The sequence below is a fragment of the Rousettus aegyptiacus genome, unplaced genomic scaffold (assembly GCF_014176215.1).
Source record: "Rousettus aegyptiacus isolate mRouAeg1 unplaced genomic scaffold, mRouAeg1.p scaffold_m13_p_7, whole genome shotgun sequence".
NCBI lineage: Eukaryota > Metazoa > Chordata > Mammalia > Chiroptera > Pteropodidae > Rousettus > Rousettus aegyptiacus.
In genome coordinates this window covers 68,849,769-68,865,916 of record NW_023416310.1, presented here as the reverse complement: position 1 = coordinate 68,865,916, position 16,148 = coordinate 68,849,769, and the positions used below count along the sequence as shown (strand labels likewise).

At 41.5% G+C, this 16,148-nt stretch overlaps 1 protein-coding gene across 8 annotated transcripts in view; it reads left to right on the top strand.

Moving 5' to 3' along the window:
- The first annotated feature begins 4,802 nt into the window (after positions 1-4,802).
- The window catches only part of TSGA10 (testis specific 10), a 96,456-nt gene continuing 85,110 nt past the window's right edge, over positions 4,803-16,148 (top strand). The window contains exons 1-2 of one of the 8 annotated variants that reach the window (XM_036224466.1): positions 4,803-4,941; positions 14,523-14,651. Coding sequence is in view for 6 of the 8 variants with exons in the window: in XM_016143052.2 (XP_015998538.1) it covers positions 5,231-5,287; positions 14,523-14,651 (186 nt within the window). In the remaining 2 variants the exon portion in view is untranslated. Of the gene's footprint in view, positions 4,942-5,105; positions 5,288-14,522; positions 14,652-16,148 lie in introns of those variants that run through there. The other 7 variants (XM_016143052.2, XM_016143051.2, XM_016143050.2 and 4 more) reach the window with 7 other exon arrangements.

The following is a 16,148-nucleotide window of genomic DNA, read 5'->3' as shown; positions in this document are numbered from 1 at the left end:
CAGGTAATGTTATTTTCTCAGTGCTTAGGTGAACTTTCCAAGAAACAGTACCTAGCAGGGTGGGCGCAAGTGCTTCTAGGGGTCAGCAGGGTGGGCAAGATGACAGGGCCTGCCCATCTGTCTGCTCAAGATTTCGTCCCCACCCAGGGGGTTTGTTGCAGGCTCACTGCCTTCAGGGTGAGGTGCTGTGGCGCTCCCTCCAAGCCGTCTCCTGTAAGAAGTGCGTGGGTGCATCTGCTTGTGTGTGTACTGCTGTGCAGATGTGTGCCTGTGTCAGCTATAGGTATGGTTGTGTGCGCGCGTGTGGTGTGTGTGTGCACCTAGGCCTGGAGGCAGCAGACCCCAAGTAAGGCAGGAGGAGGGGTTATGTACATTATGCCGAGGGTAGGAATGGAGAGGCAGCAGTGATGAGCCCGCAGCAGCGACCTTCCGCAGGAGCTGCTGCTGGAGGCAGTGGCGGAGCAGAGTGCATGCAGAGCAAGATGCAGGGCCGGGCCAGGACTCGGTGGACGATGGTGACCACGGGCCACCACTGACCTGCCTGAGCTGCTCCCAGCCAGCGCGGAGAACATGCAGGCTCCTTCTCACCAGGAGTTTTTGGGAAAAAAAAACTGGGAGGGAGGGAGACGGGGAGGGAAGGTGCGGGGAGCTCGTGCGTCCCCTGGAGCACAGTCCACTATGATCTTACTTGCCTTCAGGTCTGGAAGATGGCTGGATTTCATGCATCACTTCGGGGGCGGTTTTCTTGCAAACCTTACTTTGGATTGTATGTGTTGCCGTCGGCAGAATGGAACAGTATTTCAATGTGGAGGTAAGATTACCAGGCTTCCTTCCCCTGGCCCCGCTGCTCTTGAGACTCTTTGGTTGCCCCCTGGAACCCGGTCGTTCAGAGTGGGGTCTGAGTAGTGTCCCCTCCAGCCAGTGTGGGTGATGGATGCGCGCAGACTGAGTCCATTATCCTCAAGGAACAAAGCAGGATGCTGCAGGCTTGGCCTTAGCAGCGGTGTCCTCTCTTACCGGGAGAGGTGGACATGTGGCCCCAGGAGGCGGCCCAAGTTGTGGGGAATCCTCTGCTCTGGTACACAGGACTCAATGCCTGGCATTGGTGCCACCTGCCATTATTCTGGGAACTTCTCTCCCTGTGTGCTGGGTCTAACGAAGGAGATTAAAAGCAGAATCCGCAGGGTGGGGTGGGAATGCTGCTGCATTTAATGATGTTAGTATATATTAAAACACTTGACTAACTTGAGTCTTTTTTCGTTCAGACCTGTTAATACATTGTAACTGGAGCTGGCTACACAGAGGGTGTGGAATCCATATCTTTTTAAGTGTCTGCTCCTCCCCTCCATCGCCATGTGAACCTCAACGTGGCCCAGTGCAATAGTTCTGAGGTGTGTTTTAAATTTGATTTCACACTCTCGTGGCAGAACGGGAAGGTTTTAAAATGCCATTGGCTGGAGTTCGATAGTCCTGGGAACAGGCAGACACAAAGCCAAAGGGAACTTAAGGGTGAGGACTTGCCAGACCTCTGCCAGTGTCCCCTCTCTGTCATGGACTGGGTACTGGAGCCAGTGATGTGCAGTGAGTCTGTGGAGGCCTGTGCGCGCCTGGTTACCCCACACACAATAGGGTCCTGAACAGCCGAAGCAACTTGTGAGACAGACTCCTTTGGATCCGAGTTGTCTCTGGCATCTCAAAGAATTTAGTCTCTGAAAAATCAGGTGATTTTTATCTTATATTGTTGATCCTTTAAAGCGTCCTGTCATTTTGTTGGGAATGTATTTACTCCATAGCAGGACCTATTGCACAATATTTAAACATATTTCACATAAGAGATTTACATATAAAGTGTGCATAAGTGGCATATGTGAGAGCATATTCTGACATCATTGTTTATAGAAACTGTTCTTAGAACTCCATGTAATAAGTGATGGTTGGTAGAGAAAGTATTTGAAAAAGCAACAACCATTATCAAACGAGTTAAAGAAGTTCACAGATGTTAGGTAGGATATTATGCAAAAACTCCAATTTGAAAACCAAATTCTTTTAACCCTTTGGGAAAAAAAACCTTTGTTTTTCTGGATAAAAAGAGATGGAAAGGGAATGAGTGTCCTGACTGTTCTTCTTTGCAAATTCAAACTTTTGGAATTGCATGCCACAGATGTTTATATCTAACATTTAGATCAAGAGATGTTGAAATGAAGATGTTATTAATTTACAGACTGGAGGAATGTAAGTGGCAGGCTGTTACTTATAATGTTACACACAGAAGGCCTATGGTCTCAGACAGTGGTCCTGGTGGTGGTATGGTGGGCCCTGGGAGGTGCTCAGAATTAAGTGCTAGGCTCTGTCTTGCTCACCAAGGCTGCCAGCTTTGGGAAAGTCTTGGCTTTGCTTTCAGAAGTCTTTGTCATAGTATTAGTGTTTTGATGATTATTTGCTTTTTTTCTAAGGTTAAACATAAACTTCACTTTAGTCCTTCCTAGCTTGAATACATCAGTCACTTTAATCAAATATTATGCAATAAAAAGTTATGATTTTACTAAAAAAAAAGATTTCATTTTGAATTTTCATTATATCTTCTCTTTATTCAAGATATGTGTGAAAAGGGAGATTATGGGGGGAGAACTACTTCCCCATTTTTAGAGCATATTTATTATACAATGCAAATATTAATTATGAAAGATAAGAGACATTGCCATGAGACCTTTTTTGATATATAGATTTCTAATGATTGAGTAGATTATGTTTTAAAGTTTGTATTTTTCCCAAATAGTTTAAGCACTTGAGCATATTCTTAGTTAGCTTTATAGACCTCTTTTTGTGTAATGATAGCCTCTCTCTCTCTTTTAATTGTAAGTGTAGCTGCTGGTTAATTCGATATCCTATAAAGAACATGAATTTCTGCCCAATTCACTTTTACAGGATGTTTCTTTTTGGTAGGAAATAGTTATGGGAAGAATAGGCCATCATGTCGTCTTCAGAAAGGGCATTTGGATTATATTTCTCATTCTTGGTTGCAAAACCTACACTGGCCAGACTTCACTTGATTGATTCTCAAGGACAGTCTTACAGTAAACAGCAATGGTACCAATCATGCATGAAGCTCATACGATCATAATTTTTTCTAGCGAGCACACTGAGTTCTTATAGTTGGAAGGAAGCTGTCATATGCTTTTTGTGCTGATGTCTAAGATTACAATGCTTTTGTTCCTCACTGAACTTCACTATTAGTGGCACCCCCATCCTTTTTATCCCTACAATTTAAGGTTTAAAAACCAATAGTTTTTTTCTCCTGGAGGTGGGGGGATTGGGTAGAGGTATTCATGTTAATGCTTTCCTGTCTGATTTTTAAGATCATAAACATTTGGAATTTTTAATGATCAGACCAGAAGATACTTATTAATATGCTGATGAAAGTCTGTGAAAGAGAGGGAGGGGGTGGGGCATTTTGTTGGGTTGGTTTTGTTTTTAAGAAGCAGAAAGGATAGTTTATGGCTGAGGGAGGCTCTGACACCCCTGGAGCAGTGTTGCACAGGAGATGCAGTTCATTCCTGTCCTTACCCATTTTAGACAGAACCCCATTTTCAGGGTGGTCTGTGAGAGCTCGTGCTTCTTTGTAATGTACTCTAACATCAGCTATAATTATATTTTGGAGGAAATGTACCTCTTGAGACCTCTGACTTTTTTCTAAAATAGCAGTGACACTCAATTTAACTTAGTATCTGGCTATATTTACAAAGTACATGATATTTGAAAATAAATGCTATAAACTGAGAAAATGTGAGGACACACACATTGATGAAAAAAATCAGCAGAGAATGGAAAAACCATGGCATTTATATTTAAATGTATCTCTGAAGACACCTGTTCTAACAAAATTTGTTTATGCTGCCAATAACAATACATTGTGGGGGAAAAAAAATAAGTGCTCACCTGGCAAAAACAGGAATTGTTTGTCTTCAAATGTGAGATTACTCTTGAAATGCACAGGTGAATGCTAAATCAAGATAATCAGAGAGGAGCTATAAAAACCTAGTTATCTAGTTCATCTGTGGAAAAGACAGGGCGATAAAACCACCATTAAAGTTCAGAAGCCCTTGGGTTAAGAAAGGTGGAACACGTAATACATAAAGAAATATTAAAAAGCAGTATTCCTTTTCAAGCGGGGGTCCAAAATTTGGCAGAATGATGTAGTTCCCATTCTTTTTCACTAAAAAGCTAATTTCTCCACCTTTAGGTAATGTGAATTTCAACAGTTAGGTGTCCAAAAGTATTATTACACTTGATTACGTTAAATGAGTGTTCTCTAATTAAGAGAATCTGGAAAGGGGCTGGCATGTGAAGAAGTAACTTGCGCTTTCTGTGCTGGTTCTGCGCCTTTCCGATTCAGCCCTGACTTGACAGTGCAGGGCTGACCGCCGAACCAGTCAGCTCTCTCTCTCCTTGGAGATTCAGCGGCAGGACCCTACCTGGGAGACTCCTCGAAACCCGGATCTTGGCTGCGGCAGGAGAGCGCACCAACTTCCCAGCGCCCAAGATCAGCTCTGGGCAGTAAGAGGGTCACTGATCGTGGGTCCAGAACGGTGCCCAAACACTGGGAAAGGCAGCACAAAGCCGCCGCAGCAGAGACGCAGGTGTTCCGCAGCTGAGGGAAGGCGGGCTGAAAGCACACAGACCTGCGCATGCGCGTTCCATCCAGGTGTTTCCGCAGGCGGCAGAGTAAAAAGTGGCGGAAAAGAGGTAGCGGCTGGTTACTAGGAGACGGGACGCTCTAATGGGACGTCTAGGCACTGCGTGGGCGTGCGCCTGCGCGGCGCGGATGGACCAGGAAGAGGCCTTTCCTAGGCGTCTTGCAGTGAGCAGGTGGACGTACAGTCTCTACGTGCGTGGGTGCGCGCACACGGCTTGTAGTCCCCGCGAGAGAGCGGGTCGAGCCAGGTACGCGTGCGCATAGGGACTGGGGGCGCGCGGGACGGAAGCGGAGCGAAGGCGCCGGGGAGGTGGAGGACAAGCCCGCCTCAGGTACAGAGCGTGAGGGCGGGGCCGACCGCGGCGCCGGCCGCCGCTAACCGCCCCCGCTCTTTCACGCCGGGTCCCGCCTCCCTCCTCCTGCATTGGGGCGGGGCCAGGGCGATTTGGGGGTGGGAAAGGAGGTGAAAGGGGCGGAGGATGGACCCTGGGAGGGTCCTAGATCCTTGGCGGAGGCCGAGGCCTAGCAGTCGTCGGGATGATCTCCGGGGAGGACGGCGGGCTGAGAAGCCCGGGGAGGGACCCGGAGCTCCAGGTAGAAGCAGCGAGGATGCGCCGGGTTGGGTAAAAGCGGCTCCTGCGCTGGAAGGCCTCTGAGAGAGCAGCTGCAAGAGAGCGGGGGTTGGGGCTGGGAGCGACCCCCGAAGTAGGTACTCACTGCTTGGCCTGCTGTGAGAGGCAGTAGTGGGCAGAGTTGCGGTGCTGGGAATCCCTCCAGGAGCAAACTTTGTTCCTGTTGCGGTTTCTTAGGAGCTTAGGTTTCTTAGGGTTGAGCCCAGTTCCTATGGTGACCGCTTCGTTTCGTGCCGCAGCTGTCCGCTCGGTTGTTGGGGGAACTGTTCTGTTTAGAAACTCTGGAGTGGAGCTGAGGAATTTGGAAGTCAGAGATTTGGGAATTCAACTTGACTCATCCTGACTCCCAGCTTCTCACTTCTAAACCTCTTTATAGACTTTGAGAGGTGAAGGGCCGAGGTTTACATAGGCATTTGCATGAAAATCTCTTATAATTTCAGTAGAATTTATACACAGGAAAAGCAGGGTAAGCTGGCTTTCGTTTGAAAAAATATTTGAGATTTAAATTGAATAACTGCTGTGATCATGGACCTGATATCTAAATACGTATAGGAATACATTTTTTTTTCTGTCAATAAAGTCAAGGCTCATGGCTTCAGAAAAGTTGGCAAAGATAACAGTGTCCCAGAGTTTTTTTCTTCCATTTCATGCCCTTATATCTCAGGATATTCCTTGTTTAAAATTTTCTCTACTGGCATTTCAACTACACTTTTTTTTAAATCTGTAAGGCAATAAACAGATTAACAATCGATTTTTAAAAATAGATTAGTTATAAAGTGTCACTCTGTCTCCAGGGTAAAACCTATTTTTGTTTTTAGTTTAATTGTTCCATTAACTAAATCATTCAGTCTTATTTAGTGGGAAATAATTAGGAAGACATTTTAATGAAATACTTATTTTAAACAATAAACTTTTACATTATTTAAAAGCAGTTTCCAAAACATATCTTATTTTGTTTACCTTAAACACTACTTATACCCCAGCATATAATCAGTTGTGGAGATTCTCTGGGCAATCTTGTTTTGTTTTTTGGTTGCTTAGTTCAGTTTGTTTTAGGATAATTTGCTCATAGTGCTCCATGAACAGAGACAGAGCAGGTGTTATTCATTCTCTTTTCCTATCACTCTCACCTTCTGCTCCCCGGGTATAGCCACGATCCTGACTTCTGTGATAGCCATTTCTTTGCTTTTCCTTATAGTTTCTCCATCTTTTATATGAACACGCACATTCTAGTTTGGCTTGTTTTTGAACTTTACATAAATGAAGTTATACTAAGTTTTTCTTTCCATTTTGCTTCTTTACTCAACATTATGTTTTTAAGATTTATCTTCGTTGCTTGCAGATTGTTTAGTATTCTGTTGTAAGAGTATACCACAATTTATGTACTCTTGATGGACATTAAAGATTTTACAGTTTTGGTTAATGTGAACAACACTGCTGTAAACTTTTTTGTATGTCTACCTCATAATCTTTTGAAGTGAGCTAGTTAGTAAGGTAGTACCATGTCTTCATTATGCTAATAACATCAGTCTATATATTTTTAAATTCTTTTAGTTCGGAAAAATCTCTTGAAAACAACTATTTCACCTCATATTTCCAAGAGGTCTTGATGAATGGCACCTCTCCTACAGCCATTATTTTATGTTCTTTGAAAAAGACAAGTTACTTCTTTACAGTATATCTGGATTGAAGGGAAGTGGGAGTTTGGGTTTGGATGGAATGACTGGAGAGGTTATTCTTTTTCATAAGAAAACTTAAATTTGAAGTGAATCTCTAAAACGTATTTACTTATTTTGATTATAAATACAACAAGTTATCTCAAAATTATTTATAAAATTTTGTGTGGTTTTCTCATCCTTCTGTTACTGAGGCTATTCTTCCTACTTCCCCACTTTTGGAGACAATTTTATAAAAAGAAAAGAAGTTGACTTTCTGTAGAAGCAGAATTCAGAATCCCATGTAAAATACTCCAATAGTTTTTTATTCTATCAAAATATTCAGTAGACGTTTGTTCAGCACATATTATATACCTGATAATTTGCTCAACACTAATCATACTTTTTAGCACATGATCTTGCCTCCTTTTTTGCTGAAAAATTAAAATTCCACCAGGCAGGAACTTCTTCAGATTTCTACCCCTTCTTATCTAAATCTTCACCTGACCTTGCTTTCCTTTCTTGTCTCAGAGGACAGGGCACACCCTTTACCTGCGTTTCTTATTCGCTAGTGGCCTTTCTCCATCAGTGAACATTAACCCATGTCTTAGAATCTCTATTGTGTCTGTACTGTATGGCTTCTTAACCTGGAGTACAGGAACTTTAGGGAGTTCCTGAACCCTTTTTCGTTTGTGTTTGCATTTTCCTGAGTAGACCCAGGGCTTTTGTTTAATTCTTTGATGTAAAGAGAAACAAGTTTTTCTCTTGTAATGACCCTTCAACAGCCTTGGGTTTTTTCCAACTTTCACTGTCTGTCTCTTCTCACAATTGTGCTTCCTAAAAGAATGTCCATTTTCTACTGCCTTTACTAATCATTCATTAATTAGTCTTATTCAAACTTGCTCCTTCCCCATCCCTACAGTTAAGACTACTTTCTTCCAGTCATCAAAATTCCTTATTTCAGAAATGTTTTATTGAGTACCAACTTTGCGCTGGGCGTTTTTCTAGGCAGTAGGGATATAACAGTGATCATTCAAGAGCCTAGATCTCTTGGAGCTTACATTCTAATAGGGGAGACAGACAAAAAACAAGTGAAATAAATGATATAATTTCAAATAGTGTGAGTAAAAATAGCCTAATGAGAGAATGAGTGGGGGAGAGGCTGCTTTAGGTGAGAGGTCAGGGAAGACCCTCTGATGTTTCAGACAGAGAGTTGTGGGTAAAAGGGAGCCAGCCATGTAGAGGGCTAGGAGAGTGTTCCCGACACAGGAGAAGCAAGGGCAGACTCCTCAAAATGGAATGAGATTGGCACATAGGGAGACAGAAAGAAAACTGATAAAACTGATGGGTGAACAAAGAAGAGACTAGTAGGTCTATTTAGGGAAATGAAGGCAGGGCCAAATCATGTAGGACCTTTAAAAATTTGAATTTTATTCTAATTACAATGGAAAGCTATTGTTTTTAGAAGGATCTCACCGTTTTAATATATATTGCATGAATTTTTTTCCAACTTTATTGAAATAGATAATTAGTTGCTCATATTTACATTGTACAATTCAGTAAGTTGGGTTTTTTGCAGTTAGAGTTGGCATACAATAATAGTTTCAGTTGTAGTGCATAGTGATTAGAGATCTATAAAATTCATGAAGTGATGACCCTGCTATCTACCACCCCGCTTCCCTCTTACGTATTTATTACATCATTATTAACTATTTTCCTTATGCTACACTTTATATCTTCATGTCTCTTTTGTAACTATCCATTTGTACTTCTTAATCCCTTTGTCCCTTTTTGCCATCTCCCTTACCCCCCTCCAATCTAGTAGCTCTCAAAATATTCTCTGTATCTGAGTTTATTTACATTTTTGTTATTATTTATTTTGTTCTTTAGATTCCACATATACATAAAATCATGTGATATTTGTCTTTATCTGACTTACTTCATTCAGTGCAATACCCTCTAGGTCCATCAAGGCAATATCTTTTTCCATCCCCTTCCTTTTAGTCTGTGTGTCTTTTAATCTGAATTGAGTCTCTTGTAGGCAGCATATGTAGGGGTCTTGTTTTCTTATCCATTCAGCCATTCTGTCTTTTGGTTGGAGCACTTAATTCTTTTCCATTTAAGTTACTTGTTGATAGGAATGTAGTTGTTCCCATTCTCATTCATGTTTTTGATACATATTTTTTCTTCTTAAAGAAGTCCCTCCAGTATTTCCTGTTCCTTGGTGTTGATAAATTTCTTTATCTTATTTTTGTCTGGGAAACTCTATATGTCCTTTGACTGTAAATGATAGCTTTGCTGGATAAAGCTGTAGGTCCTGGGTTTTCACCACAAATATTTTGTGCTAAACCCTTCTGTCCTGAATAATTTCTTCTGAGAAATCAGCTCCCCGTCTTATGGGTGCTTCCTTATAGGTAACTAACTGCTTTTCTCTTGCTGCTTTTAAGATTATCTCTTTGTATTTAACCTTTGGCATTTTAATTATGATGTGTCTTTGAGTTTATCTTTTTGGGGACTCTGAGCTTCCTGGGGTTGTATGTCTATTTCTTTCACCAGATTAGGGAAGTTTTCCATCATTATTTCTTCAAATAGCTCTTCAACTTCTTCTTTTCCTTCAGGTACCCCTATGACATGGATATTTTTACATTTAATTGTGTCCCATAGGCTCCTTAAATTATTATTATATTGTTAGTTTCTTTTTTTCTTGCCATATGATTGAGTGTACTTGGCTTCCCCATCCTCTATATTAGTGGTTCAATCATTTTCTTTATCCACTCTGTTGATTTCCTCTAATATATTCTTCATCTCAGATAATGTGTTCTTCATTTCTGACTGGTTCCCTTTTATAATTTCCATTTCCACTTATATGTTTTTTTATCTCTTTGTTAAAGTTCTCACTGAATTCATCTACACTTCCCCTAAGTTCATTGAGCATCTTTATAACCATTGTTTTGAACTCTGCATCTGTTAAGATTGCTTGACTCCATTATTTCTGGATCTCTGTTCTGGTTTCTGCTTCTTTGTCATCCCATTTTGGCTGCCTGTCTGTGTCTTTTCATGTACTAAACAAAGCTCCTAAGTTTCCCAGTCTTATTAGCATGATTTTATGTAGTAGGTGTCCAGTGGCACAATTCTGGGAAGGGTTCAGCAGCAGGCCAAGTTTGGCCCCAGACTGTGCCCCTCCGGGGCCATCTGTTAAGATTCAGCAAGCAATCCACAGATGTTATGTTTATAGTTGCCTTAAGAGGCCACACCAGAAACTGCGGTCAGCTGCCACCAGTGTGAGTCCTGGCACTGCTCAGCTAGGAGCATCTGACTCTGAGAACACAACTGGATGTGGCTTGGGTGGGGCTATGAGGTAAGGGAGGTGGAGTTTCAGGGAGTCCTCTGGGCGAAGCAACCTCCATTATCCAGTTTGATGATGTCTCCCCTATGGCAGCACTTTGTCCACACACTTGGAGTGGGGAGGGTTCAACAGAGGAACAGTGGATACACCGGCACTTCTGTCCGGGAGAAAGCCTCACCTCCGGCCCTCACTCTGACAAGTCAACGTCTGCCTGTAACTCCTTGGTGGCCCGCTGCCCAGCAGCCATCCTGGCTCTGGTGCTCAGAGTGAACAGGTCCATCACCACAAAACTCCATTTGCAAACATGGCCCTTTTAAGAGGAAAATCTGTTGCTGCTGGCTGCCACAACCTCTGTCCCACTCAGCCACTCGGGACCAGGCAGCCTCGTGTCTTTGCCCCCTCCTACCTTCGTTCATTGCAAGGTGATTTCTTATTTTATTTCTCTCCCTAGTTGTAGTATTTCTGTTCATCTAGATCCCAGGCAACTTTGCTTGCTATCTGCTCTGTGTTTCTTTCACAACTTTGATTTGGTTGCAAGAGGGAAAAACAAAGCCCCTATCATCTATGCCATTTTTTCCTGATCTCAGGATCTCACTGCTTTAAAGTGAATGTTTTAATTTCAGTCTGGAAGATAGTTTGTAGGGAGCTACAGTAGAAGCAGAAAGATCAGTTAGGAAACACGGCAAGAATCCACACTGGAGGTGATGGTGAACCACAGAGATCGTAAAAGAGTAGAGAAGTGGGTGGAGTGGGGATATATTTTGGAGTTAGAACAACAGTCCCCCACCTTTTTTTTGGCACCAGCAACTGGCGCTCCTATGAGAATCTAATGCCTGATGATCTGAGGTGGAGCTGAGGTGGTGACGCTAGTGCTGGGCAGTGGCTGCAAATACAAGATGAAGTTTGCTCGCTGGCCTGCCGCTCACCTCTTATTGTGCAGTCCGGGTCCTAATAGGCTATGGACTGGTACTGGTCCGTGCCCCAGGGTTTGGGGACCTTTGAGTTAGAACCAATAGGGCTTGCTCATGGATTTGTTGGGGGTCAGGAAAAGCGGAAGCAAAGACAGGCCCTTGGTTTTTGACCTTGGGTACTGCACAGATGGTAGTACCATTTGATGTGGGAAAGGCTGCGAAGGAACATGGTGGAGGTGAGGTTGAGAGTAGGAGTGTAGGTGGGGGAATTAAGAGGTCTGTTTATGTGCTCCAGTTAGGGGTGTAGTCATAGGTTTTATGGAACATGGAAAATATATTCTAAGTCTTTTGGAAGGAAGTAGAAGTCAGAACTATTTTTTTGTAGTCCTTTTCTGTATTCCAGTGGCATTTGCGTGCATCTCTCTTATGTGGCAATGTTCATGCAGCACTCTAATTTCTGATTTATTTGTTCTGGACTTCTCTAGAGTCTTTGAGAGTTGAAATTGTAGGTTTTTATTTTTCATCTTTCTCCAGAATCTAATATTGGTTCATCCTTATTCTGCCTATTTATAAATTTGTTTGTTAAGTGAATAAATGTGACTGCTACGGTCTCATAGTATGAACTGAAACAGTGATAGTAGGAATGGAAGAAATGTGTTTGAGAGATATTTTAGTGAAAAGATCAATAGAACTTGGTGGCCAATAGATAAGCTGAGGCAAATTAGTAATAATAATTGTAAATAATAATGGAATAGCACTTATTTTTGTGAGGCAGTATTTTAAGTACTTTACATATATTAATTTGTTTAATCCTTGCAACAGCTCTATGAGGCAAGTACTATTATCATCTCCATTTTATTGATGATGGAGTCATAGCCAGAGGAGTAACTTGCCCATGGTCATTCAACTAAGAAGTGACAGAACAAGCATAGTGCCCTTCAGCAGTGTCATACTAAAAAACGTGCTCTCAACCACTATGCCATGTTGCTTCCCAGTGAGAATGATTGTGATTCTAGCTTGGTGTTTATGAGGACGATTTTTCACTTGCTCATTCCTTTTACTTGCACTTTCTGAGATCTGTATAGGAACACAGTTCCATTTTAGTTCTGTTTCGAGATCATGGGAATGTGGTATCGAGGTGGCAGGCCAGGCCTAGTCATTTCAAATACACTGATTTCTCTCCCTTTGCATTGCCTCAAAAGCTGGTGCAGAGGAAGCAGCAGCTCATACTGTGATTGCTCACACTTGTCAGATAAACTGTTGGCCTCTTCCTACTTTTAATTTCTACATTAGTCCAATAGGTAATTTTATAGAATTCCTACTTGAGTATTCAGTTGATCAAAGAGAAGAAGGAAAGTTCAATTTTGTTAGCTTTAGTACACTATTTGCTTATCAACTTCTACAAATTTTTGTGACACTTTCTCATTATACAAAGAACTCCGTGCAGGTTAGGGACAGTACAGATTGCTCTAGGATATTGCTTGTTCTTAAGATTCTGATGATGGTGTGAAGGAGACATATCCAGAAAAAACAAATAGCTACCTAAATTGTTCTGTGACTAATATATACAGAAGTCTCAGTGAAGACGTGGTCACTGTTGGAGAAAATAGAGAAAACTTCCTAGAGAATACGAAATTCAAACTGAGCCTTAGAAGTGTCTTCAGTTAAATGGAGAGAAGGGTGAGGGCAAGGCTTAAGAACAAAGGATAACATGTTTCTCAGTGTATAAAGAATGTGTAGAGTACTTTAGAATAGTTTGTCTTTAATAGAATGGTTCTAGGAGTTTCCAAGTAGGAGATAAGTTTGGAGAAGTGGGAAGGGAATAGTATGAAGAACTCTTGAGTGCTAGCAGATTTAGACTTAAATAGATACTTGCTATTCAAGGTGTAGTCTCTGCACTAGCCAAATAGGGATCACTGAGCAGCTTTTTAGAAATACGGTATTTCCAGCCTACTGTGAATAAGAATCTACATTTTAACAAGATTCTCAAGTGATTCTTATGTCCACTAAAATTTGAAAAATATTTCTTTGCTGAGGAATCATTTTATTCTGTTATTCTAAGTCAAATATTTATAACGAGAAACATATTTTTCAACAGAAACTATGTAAGAAACGGTAGTTAGGATTTCAGCTTAAGCCATAAAGGCCTCACTTGTTCATAGTTAGAGATGCTCTGTGAGATCTAATGCTTGAGGTCCAGGTGAGGCAGTAACTTCTGGAAGGAAGAACAGAAAAGCAGATTTGTGTCTTATTTAGGGAAAGGGAAAAAGGAAGATAAATCTGTCACACTGCTAAGTACTAGATTGCACAGGTTGTAACACAAAGTCGATGACTGGGGGATCCTGATCCTCTAATACTCTGAGCACTAGATTTTGGGGAATAGCAGCTGTGTTGCCAAAAGATACCTAGGGCGCCTGTAGCAAATTCTCTTTTCCTTGACATAAAGGTAGCCTTGATTCAGGGAAAGAACAAATTATTTCCCTAAATTACAGTTTCTTAGACACGTTGTCAAGTAAAAATTTACAATGCAGAGTAGTATATTAAAGTGAAACACTTTTAACACAAAGTATCGCTTGTTATTTTGCACACGTGCAAATATATATGTAGGGAAAATTCCTAGAAATGGAATTTTTTGTAAAGAAGCTATGTGTATTTGTAACACTGCTAAATTTTACAGAATTGGTTCTCCACAGATATTATATCAATTTACACTTTCCACCAGTGATGAATATAAAAGCTAAGTTATTTATATCCAAATTTTTAATCTTTAAATATATTTTAAAGCAAATTTTGTGAAATATTCATATTCTTTGCCAATTTTTCAATTATTTTCCTTTTTTATTTATAGGACTTAATTACATATTAGGGTAGTTAGCCCTTTGTAATTTGGGTAACAAACCTTTCCGTTAATATACAAAAGCCATAATAAATAAGTAGCCAGTAGCTACTGTATTTGATGACACAAGCCTAGAGGTAGACTACTAAATTTGCTGCTGACCCACATTTTCTTAAAACGGTGATTACCAAGGGGATAGGGTGGAGTATGTCTTTTTGAAAAGCATGTTCAGAACTGTGGTTTTATATTTGGGAAACAGGAAAAGTTTTATAACAAAATTTTAAGCAAGTAAAGCTTGTAAAATCCTCTAAGTGGATGGGACAAGGTTAAAAACAAGTGAAAATGTAGCTAAGAATGTTGTTAATTTTCAGAATTTATTGATTGTTGTGAGAAATCACAAAGCTATTTTAAACTAAATGCCTCAGTATTATTCTCATTCTTCCCACCAGGTTACCACCAAAGAACATGGTTTTGGTCTAGGGACTCCAGTTTCTGAAGCTGAAAAATACCAGAATACTCTCCAGCTAGAACAAGAAGTGAGAAATCAAGATAAATTCATCTCCACACTGAAATTACAGGTTACACTTAATTTATTATGTATTTCCCCGAATTAATTTGGGATGAGGCCTATTTTAAAACAAGAAGATGGAGAATAAATACTAATTCAGTGCTTGTTTTATGGGTGTTTTTTTAGGTCTAAAATCATTCCATTTATATCTTAACCATTTTGATACACATAGATTCAGAGTCAGTATAAACTACGTGCCAAGTGTTATATCAGGTGCTTTGAAGTACATAATCTAACTTCATCCCAACCTTGGGAAATAGTGATGTTATTTCCATTTTACAGACATGGAAGCTGAAGTTCTAGAGGTTAAAGAATTATGATATTGGACTAATGAATGACAGAGCTAGGATTTCTCTAAACTCCCAAGTTAGCTAGAATTCGAACCCTGTTCTCCAAGTTCAGTATTGTTTGTGTTCTCCTGGTGCCTGATATGTGGTGTAGCTATTAATAAAGTTGTTAAAATGAGCTCCCTCTTCTAGGAAGATGGAGTAGACTTACTTGTCCTTAGTCCTATCACTAAATACAGCTAAAACCCCGAGCATAATGTCTAAAACAAACATAGAAGGGTGGGAAGTAGAAGGAAGACTGGCTAGGGACTTCAGCACACCATGAATGACATGTTAGTGAGCTCCTGGATTTTCTTTGTGCTCCATGTACCCCAGACAGAGTGCTAGAAAAACTGGCACCCAGAAACAACAATGGATGCAGACAAAAAGAGGCATCAGAAAAGCCATCCCTCTATAGCCAAAGGACTAGGAAAGGGGCAGCCTAGTAAGGCAGACTACTTTTAGACAGTGGCTGTCTGCTCTAAGCAACAATGGAAAAAACTCTAGCCCTGTTCCTTCCAGCAAAGGCTGAGTAAGGAGCCTAGGCTTCTACCCTCACCAGGCTATAGGTAACAAGGAGCCCCAGCTGCACCCCCTGTTTCCCCTCTCCCAGGTCCCCATCTGGACAGAGTGGGGAGTGAAGACTCTTGTGCCCACAAGGCAGTAAGGAAGGTCCCCAAGCCCCGCGGGGAAGTGGAGACTATGTAGGGAGCCTAGACACTCACCCTCCCCCCTGGTAGGAGCGGTGCCCCATCTTTTTGCTGGGGTGGTGTCAGAGGAGATTTGAACCAGGGTCAAGACTTCTACTGCCCCAGGAATTACAAGTCCACCCTCCCACAGAGGTAGTAAGGACCCATGGGAACATTAATGGTGTGTCTCTCTTCTTCCTGGCTGTGGTGGTATCAGCAGAGGCTTAGTGGGGAGCCTGAACTCTCATCCCTACCTAGCAGAAACAGCGAGCCCCACTGTCCCCAGGTATCAGTGGAAGCCTAGTGGACTTCTGCCCCTACCTAACTGGACAAAGTCAGCGTCCCCCTTTCCTAGCTGGAGCAGTGTCACAGGAAGCCTACTAAAACACAAGAGCCAGAGTCTTAGAATACCAGCTCTCAATAAAAAAGAAAACAAAACTCTTCATCACAAGAATTAGGAAGATCTCAACCTTTATAAGAAAAGAAAGGAGA